This window comes from Vanessa cardui, chromosome 25 (genome assembly GCF_905220365.1).
Source record: "Vanessa cardui chromosome 25, ilVanCard2.1, whole genome shotgun sequence".
Taxonomy (NCBI): domain Eukaryota; kingdom Metazoa; phylum Arthropoda; class Insecta; order Lepidoptera; family Nymphalidae; genus Vanessa; species Vanessa cardui.
The window spans coordinates 5,332,423-5,350,936 of record NC_061147.1 but is presented as its reverse complement, the minus strand read 5'-3'; the positions used below and the strand labels follow the sequence as shown (position 1 = coordinate 5,350,936).

The window sequence follows — 18,514 nt, the reverse complement described above, 5'->3', positions numbered from 1 at the left end:
ATTGATTTTTAAATAAACACTCGGGATATGTTTCGTGTTACGTAACAAAACACGAACCTCCGTTATGACGGTCCCAGTATTTAGAACGAGCAATTAAGTCGGAGGAAATGTAAGATTTCATCTCCGACGAGGAAGGAGACAAAAAAAATACTACGTAAAAGGCGAAAGAAAAACCGACACGCGTCTTGTATCTAACGATACACTAAAGACCAAGCCCTTGGATTTCGTCTCTATATATTTAACCAACTCCTTCCATTATGTACGAATATAGTTAACATATTTTTATACATATACAGTATCGGGAGATATTTAATGTATATCAATAAAAATAAAATCAATAACTCATTTAAAAAAGGCAAGTTATACACTACAACATTATAAAGGTGATTAAAAAGCGTGGTATTCGATAATTTTCCATATAGTATAGTAGTAAAGTACAGTAACCGTAAATATTTTACTGGTAGGCAAACGCTTTCCTCAAAAAAGACCACACTTTTCCAATACGGCTTATTGTATACACATGTCGCAAATTTCCGCCCGACTGATGCAGGTTTCTTAACGATATTTTTCTTCTGCACATTATGAATTATAAACACAAGTTTGAAGGGAATAGCCAATCAGCGGTTAAGCTTCATGCATTCTAACCAATCGGGCATCTCGTTAGTATACATACAAATTGAATTGTAAATACATATAGCTAATTGTGTAATTTCCTAGATTCTTTCGTTTTTTTTTATAAGAATCAACATTTCCAACCGATGCTGGTACATATTATATCAATCTTGTGAAACGACGACTGAAAAGCGCTTTTAAGAGCCAACTTGAAGTTTTTTTGTTTTGTATGAAGCATACTTGATTTGATGGACAGAAAATTCAAAAGAAATCATGAACCAATTTAATATAAATAAATTGTATTTACGACAAACTAAATCATTATATAAAAAGTATAAAAATTTTATAGTTTAAAAATATCCTTTAAAATTTTTATCAGTTTCAAATCTCGCTAGATTTATTACACGCTAACGATTTTCACAATTATCCGGTGACATATACAAATTGTTTAAAAGGATTTTTTTGTATAAATTTATATATCGATGAATGCATCATAAAATATGCTGTAGCCTTTTTTATTCACCGTAAAAAAACCTTAAGAATAATACATGTTATATACTAAAATATAAAGAGGAATGTAAACATTCTATGTATATATTAAACTATAAGCTTAAGTAGCAAGTAGTAGTAACTGAGGAAAAGGAACAAAAGAAAATTTTGTTTTATATGGTATGAATATGATGTATGATATTATTAAGTACGCTGTACAATTTGAATATTCTCGTTTTGTTTTTTTTTTAAATTAGGTAGATGGTTTAGCCTAAGGGTCTCTTGATTCAGAGTGATCACCACAAACATTGGTGGTAAGAAATAATAATATTCCTCTACAACACCAATGCGACAAAAACCTTGGGAGATACGAGGTTTTGTCATTGTGGACACTGGCTCACTCATCCTTATGTCCTTTAAAAAGGCCTGAAGCATATTCCGCAACACTGCTACGCTCTGGTTGGAGACATAAGAATACGGATTATCTGCATCCGCCTCAGCATATTTTCTATACTACTAAGATTATAAACTTGTAATTTGGCTAAGAATAACTAGTCCTTTCCCAAAGCCCCAACAGGACAAAATAGTACCGGCTATTTCATAACAGATCAATTTCTATTTGATAATAGACATTTATTAAATAAACCAGTCTTATTCGAACTGCGATATTCAATTTGTATCATGATAAAATTCGATGAGGATTTTTCTAGCTACATGTGAGTTTCAATTTACTTTAATAGTTTTAGCGACGGTGAAAGCAAATAAAATGATATTGATGCATTTCTGTTAATAACTATTATTTTATGTACAAACGAGAAAACTTATTTCCGTATACATTGACTTTATAATGATATCATTTTTCATTTCAGATTTTTATTCAGTCTTCTAAAATTTACAGCAACTAAATTCATTCATAATCTCTCAATAACATAGACACTACCTTATTATTCTATCTACCTACATATATTTAAAACAAGCTCGCGTTTTAGTAGTTAGTTGTTGGATATTAATGATAAAAAGGAGCTATGTCTTTCCTTGAAGTTTGATTCGTACCAAACTTTTCATACTTAAATTGACATATCAGTATATTTTTAAAATCCATTCAGTGGTTTTTGCATTAAACACTAACAAACACCCACACATAAGTAAAAACCATCACCTTTATAATTTTATTCATACAGCTAAAAAAAACGCTTATGAGCAGTCTTAAATAAAACATACAATTTAAAAATTAATATTTCGGACAATTAACGTTACATTGTCTTTATTTAGGTACGTTTAACACGTTGAAATTACGTATGCAGTTAGTTTTAATTTGTCGAAACGCAAAACGTGACGGTTTTAATTGTTGGATGTTATAACTCGTCGCTCGTTAATGGTTGGATGACAGTCTCCGAGGACGTTTTATTATACGTGACGCTACCGATTGCAGAATAGCGATACACTTGGCAGTGACTACTTCATAAATTTCATATGATCTTTGTTCACTTATAATTGAACACTTAATGGATGTTGGAATATCTTTGGAAATCGATATGGTTATAATTACATAGCGTTTAATTGATCTATCAAGTGGATATGATAGCAAAATTCATATATTTATTTATTTATTTAAGATTCATCAGTGGTAAATACATCAACACGTACAAAGGTATACAATTTTAATACAACTTAAAACTAAATGCATTACCTATTAAGGTGAATACCACTTGCAAAGATACAGTTGAAGATGACAAACTTACAAATAATTAATTGTTAGTAAATCAAGGTTAATTATAAATGACAAGAATTATCAATAATAGTAAAATAATAACATACAAACATAAAAATAAATAAATCAATTAGTTAGTTATTATATACCTATATATAATGTAATTTCGGAAAAAATCCGATATCCTCGTTTTTTTCGATACAATTAAATTCCGCTTCTGTGAAAATTTACTTCGTAGTAAAGATATTTAATCAATTTTATTAATTTTTAAATTATACTATACATGCATACCTACTATATATACAGGTTATAAAATTGCTTTATATGTATTTGTCTCATTACTTGTTTTTAATTCAATTTCTTTTTTTAATGAAAATATTAAATTATAAATTTAACTATTGCGTGTACAAACTACACAATTAAAAGTATAATTTATACAACGCGTCAAAACATCCTTATCTAGAAAATAATCTTAGCTTTAAATTTAACAATGAATATTTTATTTCTTAAGATAAAGTACAAAAGTTTTATTCTAGTTTCGTTAAATTAAACCTTACAAGTGGAAGAGAGACAAAAAATACGACTTATTACAGTTCAAAGTTTAGTCTATCACAGTCTTTGCTGAACCGAGATATTAAAAAAAAATACGCGTCGACTTAAGAACCTTCTCTTTTATTTTCGTCGGTTAAAAATGGAAATTTCTTACTTTTTCAATTAACGTGTCAATTCTATTCACTGATCTCGTTAGGAAGGTTAGCGCTGATTGACGATCTTATTCAATATTCTCGATTGAGAAAATATCCGATGTAAAGGCTTTTTTTTTTAATGAATCTAGCATCAACATACATATTATTATTTAAATTTTACTTGGTGGTAGGGCTATGTGCAAGCTCGTCTGGGTAGGTACCACCCACTCATCAATTATTCTACCGTCAAAACAGTACTCAGTATTGTTGTGTTCCGGTCTGAAGGGTGAGTGAGCCAGTGCAACCGCGGGCACAAGGGACATAACATCTTAGTTCCCAAGGTTGTAGTAAGGAATAGTTATATTTCTTACAACGTCATTGTCTATGGGCGATGGTGACCACTTACCATGAGGTGGCCCATATGCTCGTCCGCCAACCTACACAATAAAAAAAAATTGATTTGAAAAAAATAAAACAATCGAATGTCATTTAAAAGGAACGAACTTCAACCACATATAATAACATATAAAATATATTAATATGTAATAAATTAACTTTAGTAAAACAATACAAAAATTACGCGGTTCGAAAGAACCTTTTGATAATATGATAAAGTAATTGGATAGATTTATTGTATACAGCCCGTAAATAAACTGGGATTAATTATTATACCTCGAAATTTAAGTACAGGAAATATTCTGGCAACATTAAAGGAACAATGGAATTTTAATCGTTACATGCTTTAAATTTTTAAAAAAAAAATCCTTGTATGAGCTGTTTAAACTACCACTACTTTAAGCCTGTCGACTTTCCAATGTTAAGTAACAGTCCATAAATGTCTGTTCATCTTCAAGAAAAATATTAAAGTTACGGCCACCATTTCATTTCAGGGCGGAATGGTGGATGAAAAGTCAATGTGTCTTAGGATTTCAGATAACCTAATCACCCTGCAAAACGTCACGAAACAGAGTGGATGGTACCTAGAAGGGCTTGCACTAAACCTTTTAGCCAATAATAAATTATAAACACCAAGTATTATTATAAACCTTAAAGTCAATGTCGCCCAGATTTGAATCCACGTATCACGGTCACAATCCATGTGTTATATCTACTGGGTCATATCTGTTTTATGTAATGAAAGAAGTATTATTTCTCTTATAAATAATAATAAACATAATATTACATTGTTTTACTGCTATTCAGAGTGATTACCGACCGAGTTCCTTGCCGATTGCTTTCTACAATAACGACACAACAGGAATGATTACCAATTTTACTTTAAATTAACGTTGCACTGGACTTGTTAGAGCTTTAAATTAATTAATTGATTATTTATACACAGATTAATGTCTACATTCAAACATATATAACTTATATAAACACTAGTTTCTCTCCATCAAATACTATTTATCCTTCAAAAGACAAGATAAAAAGAAAGCAATCAATATAGTTAGATCTGGGGGCACGGCAGTGCCCCCACCAAGTCGAGCAAAAAAGCAGCACGGCCGTACCATACTTTTCTCGAAGCAATTCAGGCCATTTTCGACCCCCTGTAACTTTGTTGTGGATAAAACTAGAAGACTGAATTTTCAGTAACCATGCAAGCATTGTAAAGACACGGTATATTTCAAATTTCATTCAATTTGAACTAGTAGTTTAAGAATTATAACGGGTCAAAGTTTCTTAATTTTGTCACTCACTCACTGACTCACCGATCATCAAAATTCTAAGGCACTTCTAGCAGACCTAGAAGCTTCAAATTTGGAATATAAGTAGTGTTTAGTGTATGAACCAAGGAAAAACTAAAATAATTAACAAAATGATAAAATAAAAAAAAAAAAAAATTACAAATTCAAAGGAAGATTATTTATTATATTATTATAATAACAATATAATAAATTTATTATATTAATAAGCTTTCGAAAATGTTTGTTAATTGTGTAATTACGTTCTCAACTAGTGCACACTTATAACTACAAGACCAGACTAAACTATGACCATGTTTCTTTACATTTCCAAAGACCGCTATTCCTGTATTTATTTATTATTTTTTAATTTATTTTATAATATTATTAAATATTTGGATATTATGTATTATTATTTTTAATAATAAAATTAATATTATTAATAATAGTATATATTATTAATAATAATATACATATTAATATTTTAGTGTATTAATTACATAAAATATGGATATCGGTTCTGCAGTATTCACATCCGGTCAAGCTTACGTGGCACTTTCGAGAGTTACAAGTCTGGGCGGTTTACATCTAATTAACATCGACTTTGGAAGTGTTAAAGCGCAGGAATCCTCAATTTGTGAATACAACAGACTAAGAAGCATTTACCGTCCAGATTTGTCAAAAATTTTAACATCAATGCCTCCCAGAAAAACACATAGAGAAAGGGAGTGGGCTCTTAGAAAAACTCTAGCTGAAGCTCAAGAAGTAGTACCGAAAAAGAGAAAACGGAAGGCTACCTACAAAAATAAGAAAAGTTAATAAGTCAGAAAGAGGGCTTTAAGAAAATTCGTTGCTGGTAGATGTAAGTAGAAGGTACCGAAAAGAAAAAAAGTAGAACTGTCTACAAAATACAAAAAGAAATGAGATCCCATCAAAAACAATACTTGTCAAAAAAACCAAGTCTCGCAACTCAGTTGTCCTGCGGTAAAAAGTTGTGAGATCCATGTAATACCAAGTCTTATCCATGTAATACTTAAGCGACTTCCTGTCTTAATACGTCCACTCCCTAAGACCACGATCGTGGTCCATATATTGACTTGGTCATCGCACTAAATAATTTAATTAACACGTGTTTTTATGCGATGGCCGAGTCAATATATGGACCACGATCGTGGTCTTAGGGAGTGGACGTATTAAGACAGGAAGTCGCTTAAGTATTACATGGATAAGACTTGGTATTACATGGATCTCACAACTTTTTACCGCAGGACAACTGAGTTGCGAGACTTGGTTTTTTTGACAAGTATTGTTTTTGATGGGTTAAGAAATTACTAATATTCCTTTCATCCCCTCCTTTTATGCTTATCACTTGTGTTAAGACTAAGTACGACAATAGGGGTCCAATCCAAGGGGTCAGGTTCGATCCTGCTACTTTTTATAACGCTAGGCGGTTCGTAAACCATTGCGCTATTGACGCTTTAATATTAACATTCGACAAAAAAAAACACCATACTAACTGATAACCCCATATGATATATATGTAATAATAATATTACTTACTGTATTCACTTACTCACTTATACATTTATTTACAGAAAGTAATTATAAAGGTGAAACGCAATAGGTATATAACCGCTATTCAAATATGGCGAGGGAAGACGGTCCCTTGTTACTGGAAAATTCCTACATTTCCCAATCAGCCGGCGATCAATCCGAAGAAAAATAAACCTTCGCCGTTAATTCAATAGGTAGACCTTAATAGAAAATTTACCTTCACTCTTAATGAAAAAGCAGTCGATTGCAAACAGTTCTTAAATACTTCAGTATTTTTTTATTATCGTATATTTATATTTAGAAATAATTGTACAGCGTGGAATTTTGATAGCCGTTATGTCATTTGTTTAGAATTATAGCTTAGGCAAAGCTATAATTAATTGAGCATTACGAAATATATAGATTAATTATAGCTTTAATAAATTGAGCACTACGCACTTTTGGAGTAAGTTCCAATACATTCTTCCTGATAAGGCCTTAGTCCAGCAGATATAATTTACAAGCTGTTACGAAAAATAATGTTAGGAAAAAAAAGAAATGTATTCAAAGCAAACATGACGTAGAATTCAAAGAAAAAAAGATTTATTTATATTTTTAATCTATTTGAGACAATACACAGTTTAACTTGAGCAAAAAAACATAATTTTCTAAGCTTAGATTCCCACATCAAATATAAAGTTACTTTGTTTTATAAATTATCTCAGTTATAATATATTCCGCGAAGAAGTTCAGACCTGGTAATTAAGAAACATTTAGTACACATACGAACGAATGATAAACTTCGAATGTGACCTACTAGCTACCATATACGAGCTGTCTTAGACCTCCACATACATACATCATAATTATAAACTCATTTCCCTTATCTCACGAAATATATACAACCTTCTAACAGCCTTAACAAAATATATGTTATGAAAAATAAAGTACTGCCATACACACGTAAGACACAGAAGTAAATTAAAACTAATAAGTTTTAATTTGAAAATATTGACGCGGATGCTGAAATATGCACATCAAACTCCAACAAAAACAAAAGCCTGTAAATTTCCCACAACTGGGCTAAGGCCTCCTCTCCCTTTGAGGAGAAGGTGCGGAACATATTTCACCACGCTGTTCCAATGCGGGTTGGTAGAATACACATGTGGCAGAATTTCTATGAAATTAGACACAAGCAGGTCTCTTAACGATGTTAACCGTCACCGGCGAGCACGAGATGAATTGTAAACCCAAATTAATCCATGAATAATCAGTTTTCTTGCGTGGGTTTGAACCCGAAATCATCGGTTAGGAAGCACGCGTTCTAACCACTGGGTCATCTCGGCTCGTACTCCTTGTTTAATCAAAATAATACACCAAGGGTCTGTAGACATTTGTAAGTATAAAAAAAACCATACCGGTATACGGAACCCTAAACGAACAAAGAGCATGCTTATTAAGCGTTGTATACGATTCAAAAACCCACTACTTAGATCTTTACATCTTTATTATACGGTTTTAATATGACCGACTTTTATTCTAAATGCATTAAGCTTCACACAAAATGGATTCCACGGAAATTCCATTATATTTTTTCAGGTAACTTAAATGAATGGACCTTCGCTTTAAACTTTTTTTACGCACTGGCCGTTATAATTCAATTTTATAGAATTATTTTCGAATTCCAGTCAAATATGTTTCATGTATAGAAAAAAGTTATTTTGTTTCGTTTACTATAAAAGACCAGAAGACTAACATGGCCTATATAGACATATATAGGCCATGCGTTATAAATAATACGTCAATAATGTTAACCGAAAACGACACGTCTAAATCTATAATGTTTTGAAATTATACACTCAAAAATAAACAAAAATACTGTTAAGTAACCTCCATATTTTTGTAAGAAATTATGACGCATATAATATTTCTCCATCAAACTACATCGCAACTTTATGGTGGCGTATGCTTCGTACATTATATGCTTTAAATATTATTTACAGTGTTACCTAGTTACAATGACGACGACTAGGATTATCTAGCTTTAGGCTTAGGTTTTTGTTATAATGTTTAAGGATATCAGCTGTGCGTATTTTAAATTTTCATTTTTAACTGGCATTTCTCCCGTTCCATCTTATGGAAAAGAGCTAAAGCAGATGATATGTAGACAGATTTTACCCAAGATATACAATTTCCACGAAGATTCACGAAGATTTCACGAAGCTTTGCTTTACAAAAAACCACAAATTCCTGTTAAACTTAGTTTGATATCCATTACGCCACATAAGATACATCAGAACAGTATGTGACGATTTATATAGAACCTTTTTTGGCCAATGATATTGCCTAAGGCCTAGTTATAAAATGCCATTACTCATTACGAACTTCATAACGGTTTTATAAATACACAGACGAAGCCACAAGTACAACTAGTTTTCTATACAGGTTCATTATGAATAGGTCGACACTGTGGTATTGAGATAGAGAAATGGAAATAGGACACACATACATACATTATACATAAATACGTTTAGTTATTGTACTCGTCACATGCCTAATGCGCTGTTCAGTGTTTAGGTGAATTTGTTATGCATAAAAAATATTAAAATAGCTGTCTGCCTATTTTTTTTTATTTTAAATTTTAAATAATCAAAATATCTATACAGATACAAAAAACTTTTAAAAATAGAATGTTTTTGACCGACCAACCACTGAATAGGATTGATTCACTCAGCTTGATGATTTTCCTCAACCGATTCATAGAAATGAAATTATTTAGAAACACCAAATTAGATATACAGTTATATTGCACAGCTCGCGATTCCATCTAAAAATATTAGATATAAATGTATAAATAGCCAATACCTTATAAAATTGGCGTAAAGTTTTTCATCTCAAATCATCCAAGATAATCACTGTGCTATATTAAAAATGTAGAACCCTCGTCGAAGCCAGGATCAATAACATCAGACAGAACTTAAGGTTGATTGTCTACCTGAATGATATTGATATTAGAACTTTAGAAAAGATTTAAGCTATTGAAGCTTGAACCGGTAACAGTAATTTTTAATTATTATGTAGTAGACTAGTTGGCAGAGCTGAGATGGCCCAGTGGTTAGAACGCGTGCATCTTAACCGATGATTGCGGGTTCAAACCCAGGCAAGCACTGCTATATATATGTGCTTAATTTATGTTTATAATTCATCTCGTGCTCGGCGGTGAAGGAAAACATCGTGGGGAAATCTGCATGTGTCTAATTTCATCGAAATTCTGCCACATGTGCATTCCACCAACCCGCATTGGAACAGCGTGGTGGAATATGTTCCAAACCCTCTTCTTAATGGAAGAGGAGGCCTTAACTCAGCAGTGGGAAATTTACAGGTTGTTACTTTACTTACTTTACTAGACTAGCTGGCGCCAATGACTTCACTCGTATTTTAAGACGTCGAATAGTACATTGTTCGGAATAAATTTAAAGCTTTACTTTTAATACTGACTACCAACTTTATAGTGACTTGCTTGTGTACAATTCGTTAATAAAGAAAATTATCTATACACATAATAAAATTGGAATGTCTGTGTGTAATATTAAAATAGCCAATTACTTAATTCATATGTATGTATACATGGTATATATAGCAAAATAACATTTTTTTTACAATTTTTGTCTGTATGTCTGTCTGTCTGATTGTTCCGGCTAATCTTTGGAACGGCTGGACCGATTTTGACTGGACTTTCGCTGGCAGATAACTGATATAATAAGGAGTAATTTAGGCTACAATAATAATTCTTTTTGTTAAATTCAAACGCGTACAATGTCGCGGGCACAGCTAGTATAACATAATAACATAACCCTTGAAAAATAACAATTCGATCGTTACTGCCGGAGATCTGTTATTATACATACAAACAAATGTTACCACTATATAAAATTAGTATAGATAAATATTTCTTATAATAATGCTACAATTATTTTTACAAAACGCAGTATCATGTAGGTTAATTGCGTGATACGAAAAATGTGAAAATTAATAGCGTGTGGTATTGAAATGTTATATTTATGAACGTAAGTGGCCATGATGACCTTAAGAGCTGTAAATTACGTTAAGGAAGAATTTACATCGATTTTTCTTGTACAGAAAAAATAACTTATTAAATAAACAACAGCCTGTTAATTCACACTGCTGGGCTAAAGGCCTCATCTCCCTTTGAGGAGAAGGTTTGGAACATATTCCACCACGCTGTTCCAATGCGGGTTGGTGGAATACTCATGTGGCAGAATTTCTATGAAATTTGTCACATGCAGGTTTCCTCACGATGTTTTCCTTCACCGCTGAGCTCGAGATGAATTATAAAGATAAATTAAGCACATGAATCAGCGGTGCTTGCCTGGGTTTGAACCCGCAATCATCGGTTAAGATGCACGAGTTCTGACCACTGGGCCATCTCGACTCTACTTACTTATTAAATAATAATAACGATTTATATAACAAACGAAATACATTTAATTATTCCAAAAGAAACAAATGAAAATCGTAATAATCGTGCCTGAATAATTTTCGGGAATGTCGAGTATTATGTAAATATATTCGCGAATACGAACGCCCGTTACATCACTAATCTACATTGATTATACAAATTAGTTTCGGTCTGTGTGTTTATGGACCTCGCCACAATGCCTCGGAGAAAACCTAAAGCAATCAATCCTAGTAAATATTACAATAGTAGCTGTGACCGCAACGTCGTTTGTATAAATATTGAATATGATTATGTAATTAATATATCGTGAAAATTCTTTCGAAATTTCTATGATATATATAATAAAATTGGAGTATCTGTTTGTAATGTAAAAATAGCACTTTTTATAAAAATAGTTCTTTTTTATATTTATACCAAGATAACATTTTACACAATTTTTGTCAGTCTGTTTGTTCCGGCTAATCTCTGGAATGGCTGGACCTGGATTTTGGCGGGTTTTCACTGGCAGATAACTGATATATTAAGGAGTAATTAAGACTACAATAGTATTTTAATTTTGTTCGATACAAATGCGTACGAGGTCGCTGGCACACCTAGTAGTATAATATATGTATGTATAGCATATTATACGGTAAGCTCGTAACAAAAATGTAAAGAAATATTATAGGTATAACCTAAAGGGTTGTATTTAAATGCGAGAACAAGTACAATTGCAGGTTGGCCAGGATAATCCTAGCTTAGAACACAAACAATGGAACTGTCTGTCCGCCGGCACAACCTAAACTAGCATTAGTTGGTTGCAACAAACAATGCTTAGGCTCCGTTCACACTAGCCAGTTTAATATTAAAATTATTTCTTATCAGAATATAAAGCCAAAAATAATCATGTAAAAGAAATGAGCATAAGTAGGTCAGCCGATTACCCCCGCCCGTACAATGATACTGTTAACCATAAGGTATGTCCTTTGTGCGTCTAATTACGCTGACTGACTCACCCTTCATAATGAAACAAAACAGTACAAAGCAGCTTGACGGTAAACTCTGATTGTGTAATGACCAAAGCGGCGCAATTAAAAAAAAAAACTATTCTTTCTAACAACACTAATATTTTAAATGGGAATAAACGCCAAACAGATAGAGGAATTAAAATCTAGCAAAAAAGGCCTTCGAGATGGAATAACATATGTCTTTTTAGTTCTAAACCAGTTATCGAACTAAAAAACCGCATTGCAATCGATACATTTGTTTATGGACTACGATGCTACACTATGCTGTATGTTCACAATAAGACAAATTGACAAAGTATTCAACGCACAGATTTGGAGTAGGTAAGATATTGAATATTCATTACTATGTAAACCGAGCGCATCATCATTTCTATACCGTGACGTCAGTCCAGTCAACAACAAATTTACTTATCGATGGAGGGTAACACTCGAAACTAGAAGAGTTTTCCCCCAATTTGTCATTTTTACATACTAGAAACAACTCGCCACTGGCGCGATCGAACACAAACTATAGTAGACGCATACTTCGGGCAAGTTTGGTCAGGCGGCTTGTGGTATCTAAACCCACTCTCAAGTCTATGAGTCAACCTTATAAAACCTCTTTTATAAAGGTTAAAAATGTACAACATACTTAATAATTCCAGGGTTTTATTTTGTATAGTGTGATTATTAATAGTACGTAAATAGTTGGAAATTATGTAATTGCAAGTAATTTAAATTCTTTAGATAGCAGTCCAGCAGTTATACAGCATCCTATGTATATAATTTGTTTTAAAACAAAGTGAACCAGATTGATTATTTTGATTCGATAATGCATCAACGTTTTCAACAACTCAAATTAATTAAAAAGCTTTTATCACTAAAAAAATAATTTAGTAATTTACAAAGCTTCACGTATCGAGGGATAAAATATCATGATAAAATTTTATATTAGAAACAATTTTGGATTTATTTGTATTAGCTAACATTATTCAACGTCAAATACAGTCTGAATGTAACATTAAGAACGATAATTCATAGTAGGCCAGTTTTAAACAGCAATTTAAACGGACCGGCTGATGACGTAACTTTCGATACAATCGTCGTTTATTATGGGATACATTCGTTTGTCCGTCATTTTACGTATATGTTCTATTATAGAAACTTCTATTGTAATTTTAAAACTTTTGATGATATTGTGTGTATTTATAGTGCAGCTATAAATTACGCTTTAAAAAACAAACAACAAATATAGAACATAAGATTTTGTCAAGAGAGAAAACAAAATATTGTAACTATAGTACTTTGCTTAACCCTTGAAGAGATTTCTTCCAGCATACCCCGACTAGGAATAAATGCAGACAGAATAAAAGAAAAAGTATACACGTACTGTCGTACAAAACACATAATCTAAATGTGTACGATGTTACGAATATTATATGCAGAGAAAATTGAATCTAATTACACTCGTAATAAATGACATAAAAAATAATAATAAAAAAACACAATAGGTTTCTTGCTAGTGTGTATAAAGCCTAGCTAGACTAATGCTTATAGGAGTGTCAGCCAAACTCGAGCGACATAATTCGAACCTGTGACACGGTCTGAATACAGGCACTATTGAAATGCATTCAATAGCCCGTGCCTACGCTACTTCATTGTAGCTGGAAAATTCAAATTATAATATTAAAGAATCATGCAGCTGAGGCCTTAGAATGAGTTTGCTTAGATAAAAAAAGAAATATATTAAGATGAAAAATGAGGCTCATATTCAGAATTATTTTGAATATCTATTTTTTGTATGGGTGCTATGATTCATTTAAAAAAAAACTACATTTGACTAAAGACTTCATATTATTTCATTTATACAATTTTTTAAATATATTTGATTGAAGTACAGTTAAAGGTTTTTTATAGAAAAAAAAAGTAGATTGCATTTAAAATTGGAACGCCTGCAAGCATCAGACAAGTAATCAGTACGATTGAGGGATTATTTTAACCACCACGATAAATGATACGAACGAGAAAAAAAAACAAATTAAACGAATGACCTGAAAAACAAACAGACCTGCCTTGTTTTTCAATATTAAAAATATATTTCAAATATAGAATAACATTGGTAAATAGAAGGGCCTTAATTAAAATACATCCTTGGCTAACTACAACCATAAATAGAGACACACATCGGCAAACATATGCAAACTATTTTTAGATTACATCTGTCTACGTTAAAAAAAAACTAGGCAGGTCAACGCAGTTCTTGTTCCATTTTTGAGAATAAAGAAAAACTTACCGATACAAAGTACCCGAGTGTATTTTTTTCACGCCGTCCATGTCTGTAGTGGTTTTGTTATCATTTCTAAACACAACACCCGTTAATATTTAAACGTAACAAATACGAAAGTCATTACGATATCTTGATTATACTCCAGTCGAATACGGTACCTGAAACAAAATTAAATTTTTGTTTTAATTTGAAACGTACTTAAAAACTAATTACAGTGTGCAGTTGGAAATGAATTATGACCGACTCACTACACGTATAAATGATATATATGAAATTGTTTGAACGAACTAGAACATTATTGTCGAGTTAGCAATTGTTTTGTTAGCAATACTAATAATTAAATTGTCTAAATCATAATGCTTTGTCATCAGCGCTATTATTTAAAAGTAATACAACACATATTTTTGTATTGTATTAACCTATATATATTAATAAAAGATAATTAATTATATGTAAAATTTCTAGCTAAACTTTAATTGAGACTCAGAGTAATAGAATAATGGCTGATAAATGGCAACGGGTGTCGTTTCTTAAGATTTAGGGCTTATTGCATTGGCTTGTTGTATGACGGTTCAAACCTATTACATATTTTCATCAGATCATGTACAAATTTCAGTATTTTCCTTTACGAAATATATCACTAGAAAATTCAGTAGTGCTGCAAATTCCAATTTGAGTTCTATCCGTTTTGTCATCTCGGCACTTCGAATATGTGTGTGCTCTTGAAATGGTCTTATTTCTTCGGTATATCCGAATGTTTTATAGAAAAATGCAATGACGTATTAAGTACTATACGGTATTACTATTAAAAAACCTATTACCCTACCAAATTGTTGTTTTCATAACACTTAAAAACAATAAATATTTCTTTAATACCCTCGATACCATCCTTGTTCGTAGTCAAAACGTCTTAGAGAAAGATTTAGTGCAGGAAACTGCAGGTGTGAGTAATCGGTTTAAACTCTATTTCACTCTGATAACTGCAGTTTGTCAATTGCCATCGTAATCCTCTGATTCCACTAACTTACTAGCTTATTTGAAGATTGATTTACCGAGACCAAATGGGTTTGAAATTTGATTAAAATATAGACTACCTTCTTTATTCAGTTGGATAATATATAACCCGGCTGATATTAATAAAAATCAAATCGATCTTTATGATATAAAATAGAGATAAAGAATTTTTGAACGAAAAAATACTCTAATAAGAACCGATGACGGAAACTCAGGGGTCTAATGTTTATGTATGAATATGAGAAAAAAAGTAACTACTTTTTAGTTTCTTGTCGGTTTTCCCCGGATAACGATCTACAGCCGAACGCATGATACCTTTACTTTTGCTTTGAGTGTACATAATCGATTCAACCTGTAAGGACCCACTTGAACAAAGTATTTTTCTATCTCGATTTGTTTTCACCCACTAAACGTAAACGTTATTCAACTTATATACAAACAGTTTGACTTGTTTTTGTTCGCGTTTCGTACGTGAATTTTAGTTGAAACATTGCACTATTATTATTGGGACTCTGTGAAGGTTTCTGACGCAGTACTATCAACAAACAGTGTAATTAATGGCGCACGTGACATAGGATACATATGATATTGTAAAGTAACGTAACAGCCTGTAAATGTAACTACTGGGCTAAGGCCTCCAATTCCTTTGAGGGGAATGTTTAGAACTTATTCCACCATACTGCTACCAGAATTTCATAGAGACTCGACACGTGTAGGTTTCCTGGTGATACTTTTTTTCACGCAAGAGCTTGAAACTGCCATAGCCATTCGAGCTCTATGAAATATTGACCATCCCTTACATCGCCAATTCACCACCAACCTTAGAAGCTAAGACTTCACTTGTGCATACGCTGGCTCAGTTACCTTTGAAACCTGGACATATTGTTAATATGCCCAGGTAAATAATACTAAGTATTGCTCGTACAGGTAGAATATCTGATAAATAGGTTATAAATATACAGACTGGTTTGCCCGAATCCATATGACCAAGTCACTTGGTCTTACTTGGATTTACTTTGATTGGAATTAACTTTAGAATATTAAAATTAATTCTCATCTGGTACAAACATAAGAAGAGTTCCTTTCTGTGATCGTTAAGCAAAGCCATAATATTTTATTAGAGAGTAAATAAGTGATTCTCTTGTACATTTAGGTGTTCATTTACAAACCATTCCCCATTAATACTCACGACCGTGAAGTGAACATGACCCGGAAGTGACCGGTTTCGCTCTTATTAATCTCTATATATATTGATGACGACATGCGACCAAAATTTCATCAAGAGGACTTGGATATGGGGGGTGAACGTTTTGACCTATCCATTCATAATCCCTTTCAATTTCCGGAACAAAAAACAGTATATATAATTTTATTCAAACTTTGCCCCATAAATACTATTAAGCATCCCAGAAAGTAAAAGAAACAGCCTGTAAATATTGTACTAAATTGTACAGATCCCCTCCCCTCCTACCTCCACTTTGCTCAGCGGATAGTCATATGACAGAATATCCTTTAACTTAAATATGTTCCCTCACGTAATTTATCCGCTGAGCGCTAAATAAATTAACATAAGTACATGAACACTCAGTTGTGTTTGAGTTTGAATCAGGGATGTTATGGACATGTCGTTTCGGATTTGGATATGGAAACGGATACATGAATAGCATTTTACCTTCTCATACCGGATAAACGGTTACCGTTATGAAATTATTTCGAATCATCCGTTTGTTTCGGATAATTTCAATTACAGATATTAGGTTCTTTAACAATTGTTAAAGAAAAAAATACTCTTGTATTTTTCATTTGACTTTATTTGTATTATTATTTATTTAGTATTGTTGTCGTTCGCGTTTTAGGGGTTGTTTGTTATATGTTAGACAAAAACAAGTACCTTATATCTTTCTTGGAGCTCAAGTTAGCTTCATATTTATATAAGTATGGATTAAGAATAACTAAAAAAAAAACCTAAAAGCTTCAAAATACAATTAGCTACTCTCTTAAGAATAAAAGTATGAAGAAGAATAAATATAATAAATATTCTTTATCGATATCGGTTTATAGATATAGATTTTTATTTCGGATATCCGTTAGTTTCGTTATTGAACCACTATTCTAACCACTGACCCATCTCAGCTCTACTATACTGTCTATAATCTTAATATATTTAGCCTAGAATACAATGGAATAACAATAACCTATATGTATACTATATTTGGATACCGTGAGTATTAAGCAAGTCCATTAAAATGTAATAACAGTTTTGATTCATGCCTGCGAATGCTTTGTTTTGTTTGAATGTTATTAAAGTTTATTTTAAGCTGTGTTTATTTTAGCTTATCTTGTACAGGAAACCATAAGACATTCAATCGTAACGTTTAAGTATAATTTCGTTTAAGTACGTATGAATGTAATGGAATATTATTTGATAGCATCTTTGTTTCAATAAAGAAAATAGTTATTTACATTTTGTTTTAACCACGTAATCACAGTTGGTTACTATTCAAACTGTTTCATAATAAATGATGATGTTTTCACTTAGCTTTAGGACAATTACTATTAAAAGTATCTTATTATACAACCAATAAAACAAACACCCTATCCGCTCTGAGTACTCATATTTCGTTAACCAATAAAAAAAAACAATTCTATCTTCATAAAAGCTCCATTAAAAACTCTATAGTCTCGAAACAAAAAGTATCTTGTTACTTAATAATTATTACATGCTTTCATATCAGTGTTGAGAACTGTGTAACACTCATCTTCTTTACATAGTATAAAACAAAGTCGATTACTGCTGTCTGTCCCTATGTGTGCTTAGATCTTTAAAATTACTCAACGGATTTTAATGCGGTTTCTTTTAATACATAGTGATACGAGAGCAAGTTTTTTGTATATAATACAAGGACAATATTGTAAAGAAACACTGTCAATTTTAGAAGTTGCTAATGTGATATCATAAATATACAAATTTTCTTGTATACTTAATATAAGCACTGCACACGTGCGAAGCCAGGGCGATTCGCTAGTGTAA

The 18,514-nt window shown here is 31.9% G+C and overlaps 1 protein-coding gene across 1 annotated transcript in view; it reads right to left on the bottom strand.

Moving 5' to 3' along the window:
- LOC124540464 (catenin delta-2) overlaps positions 1-18,514 on the bottom strand; it is a 99,086-nt gene that overhangs the window by 75,865 nt on the left and 4,707 nt on the right. The window contains exon 2 of the mRNA XM_047118062.1: positions 14,476-14,627. Coding sequence (XP_046974018.1) covers positions 14,476-14,516 — 41 coding nt within the window. The 5' untranslated portion in view covers positions 14,517-14,627. The remainder of the gene's footprint in view (positions 1-14,475; positions 14,628-18,514) is intronic.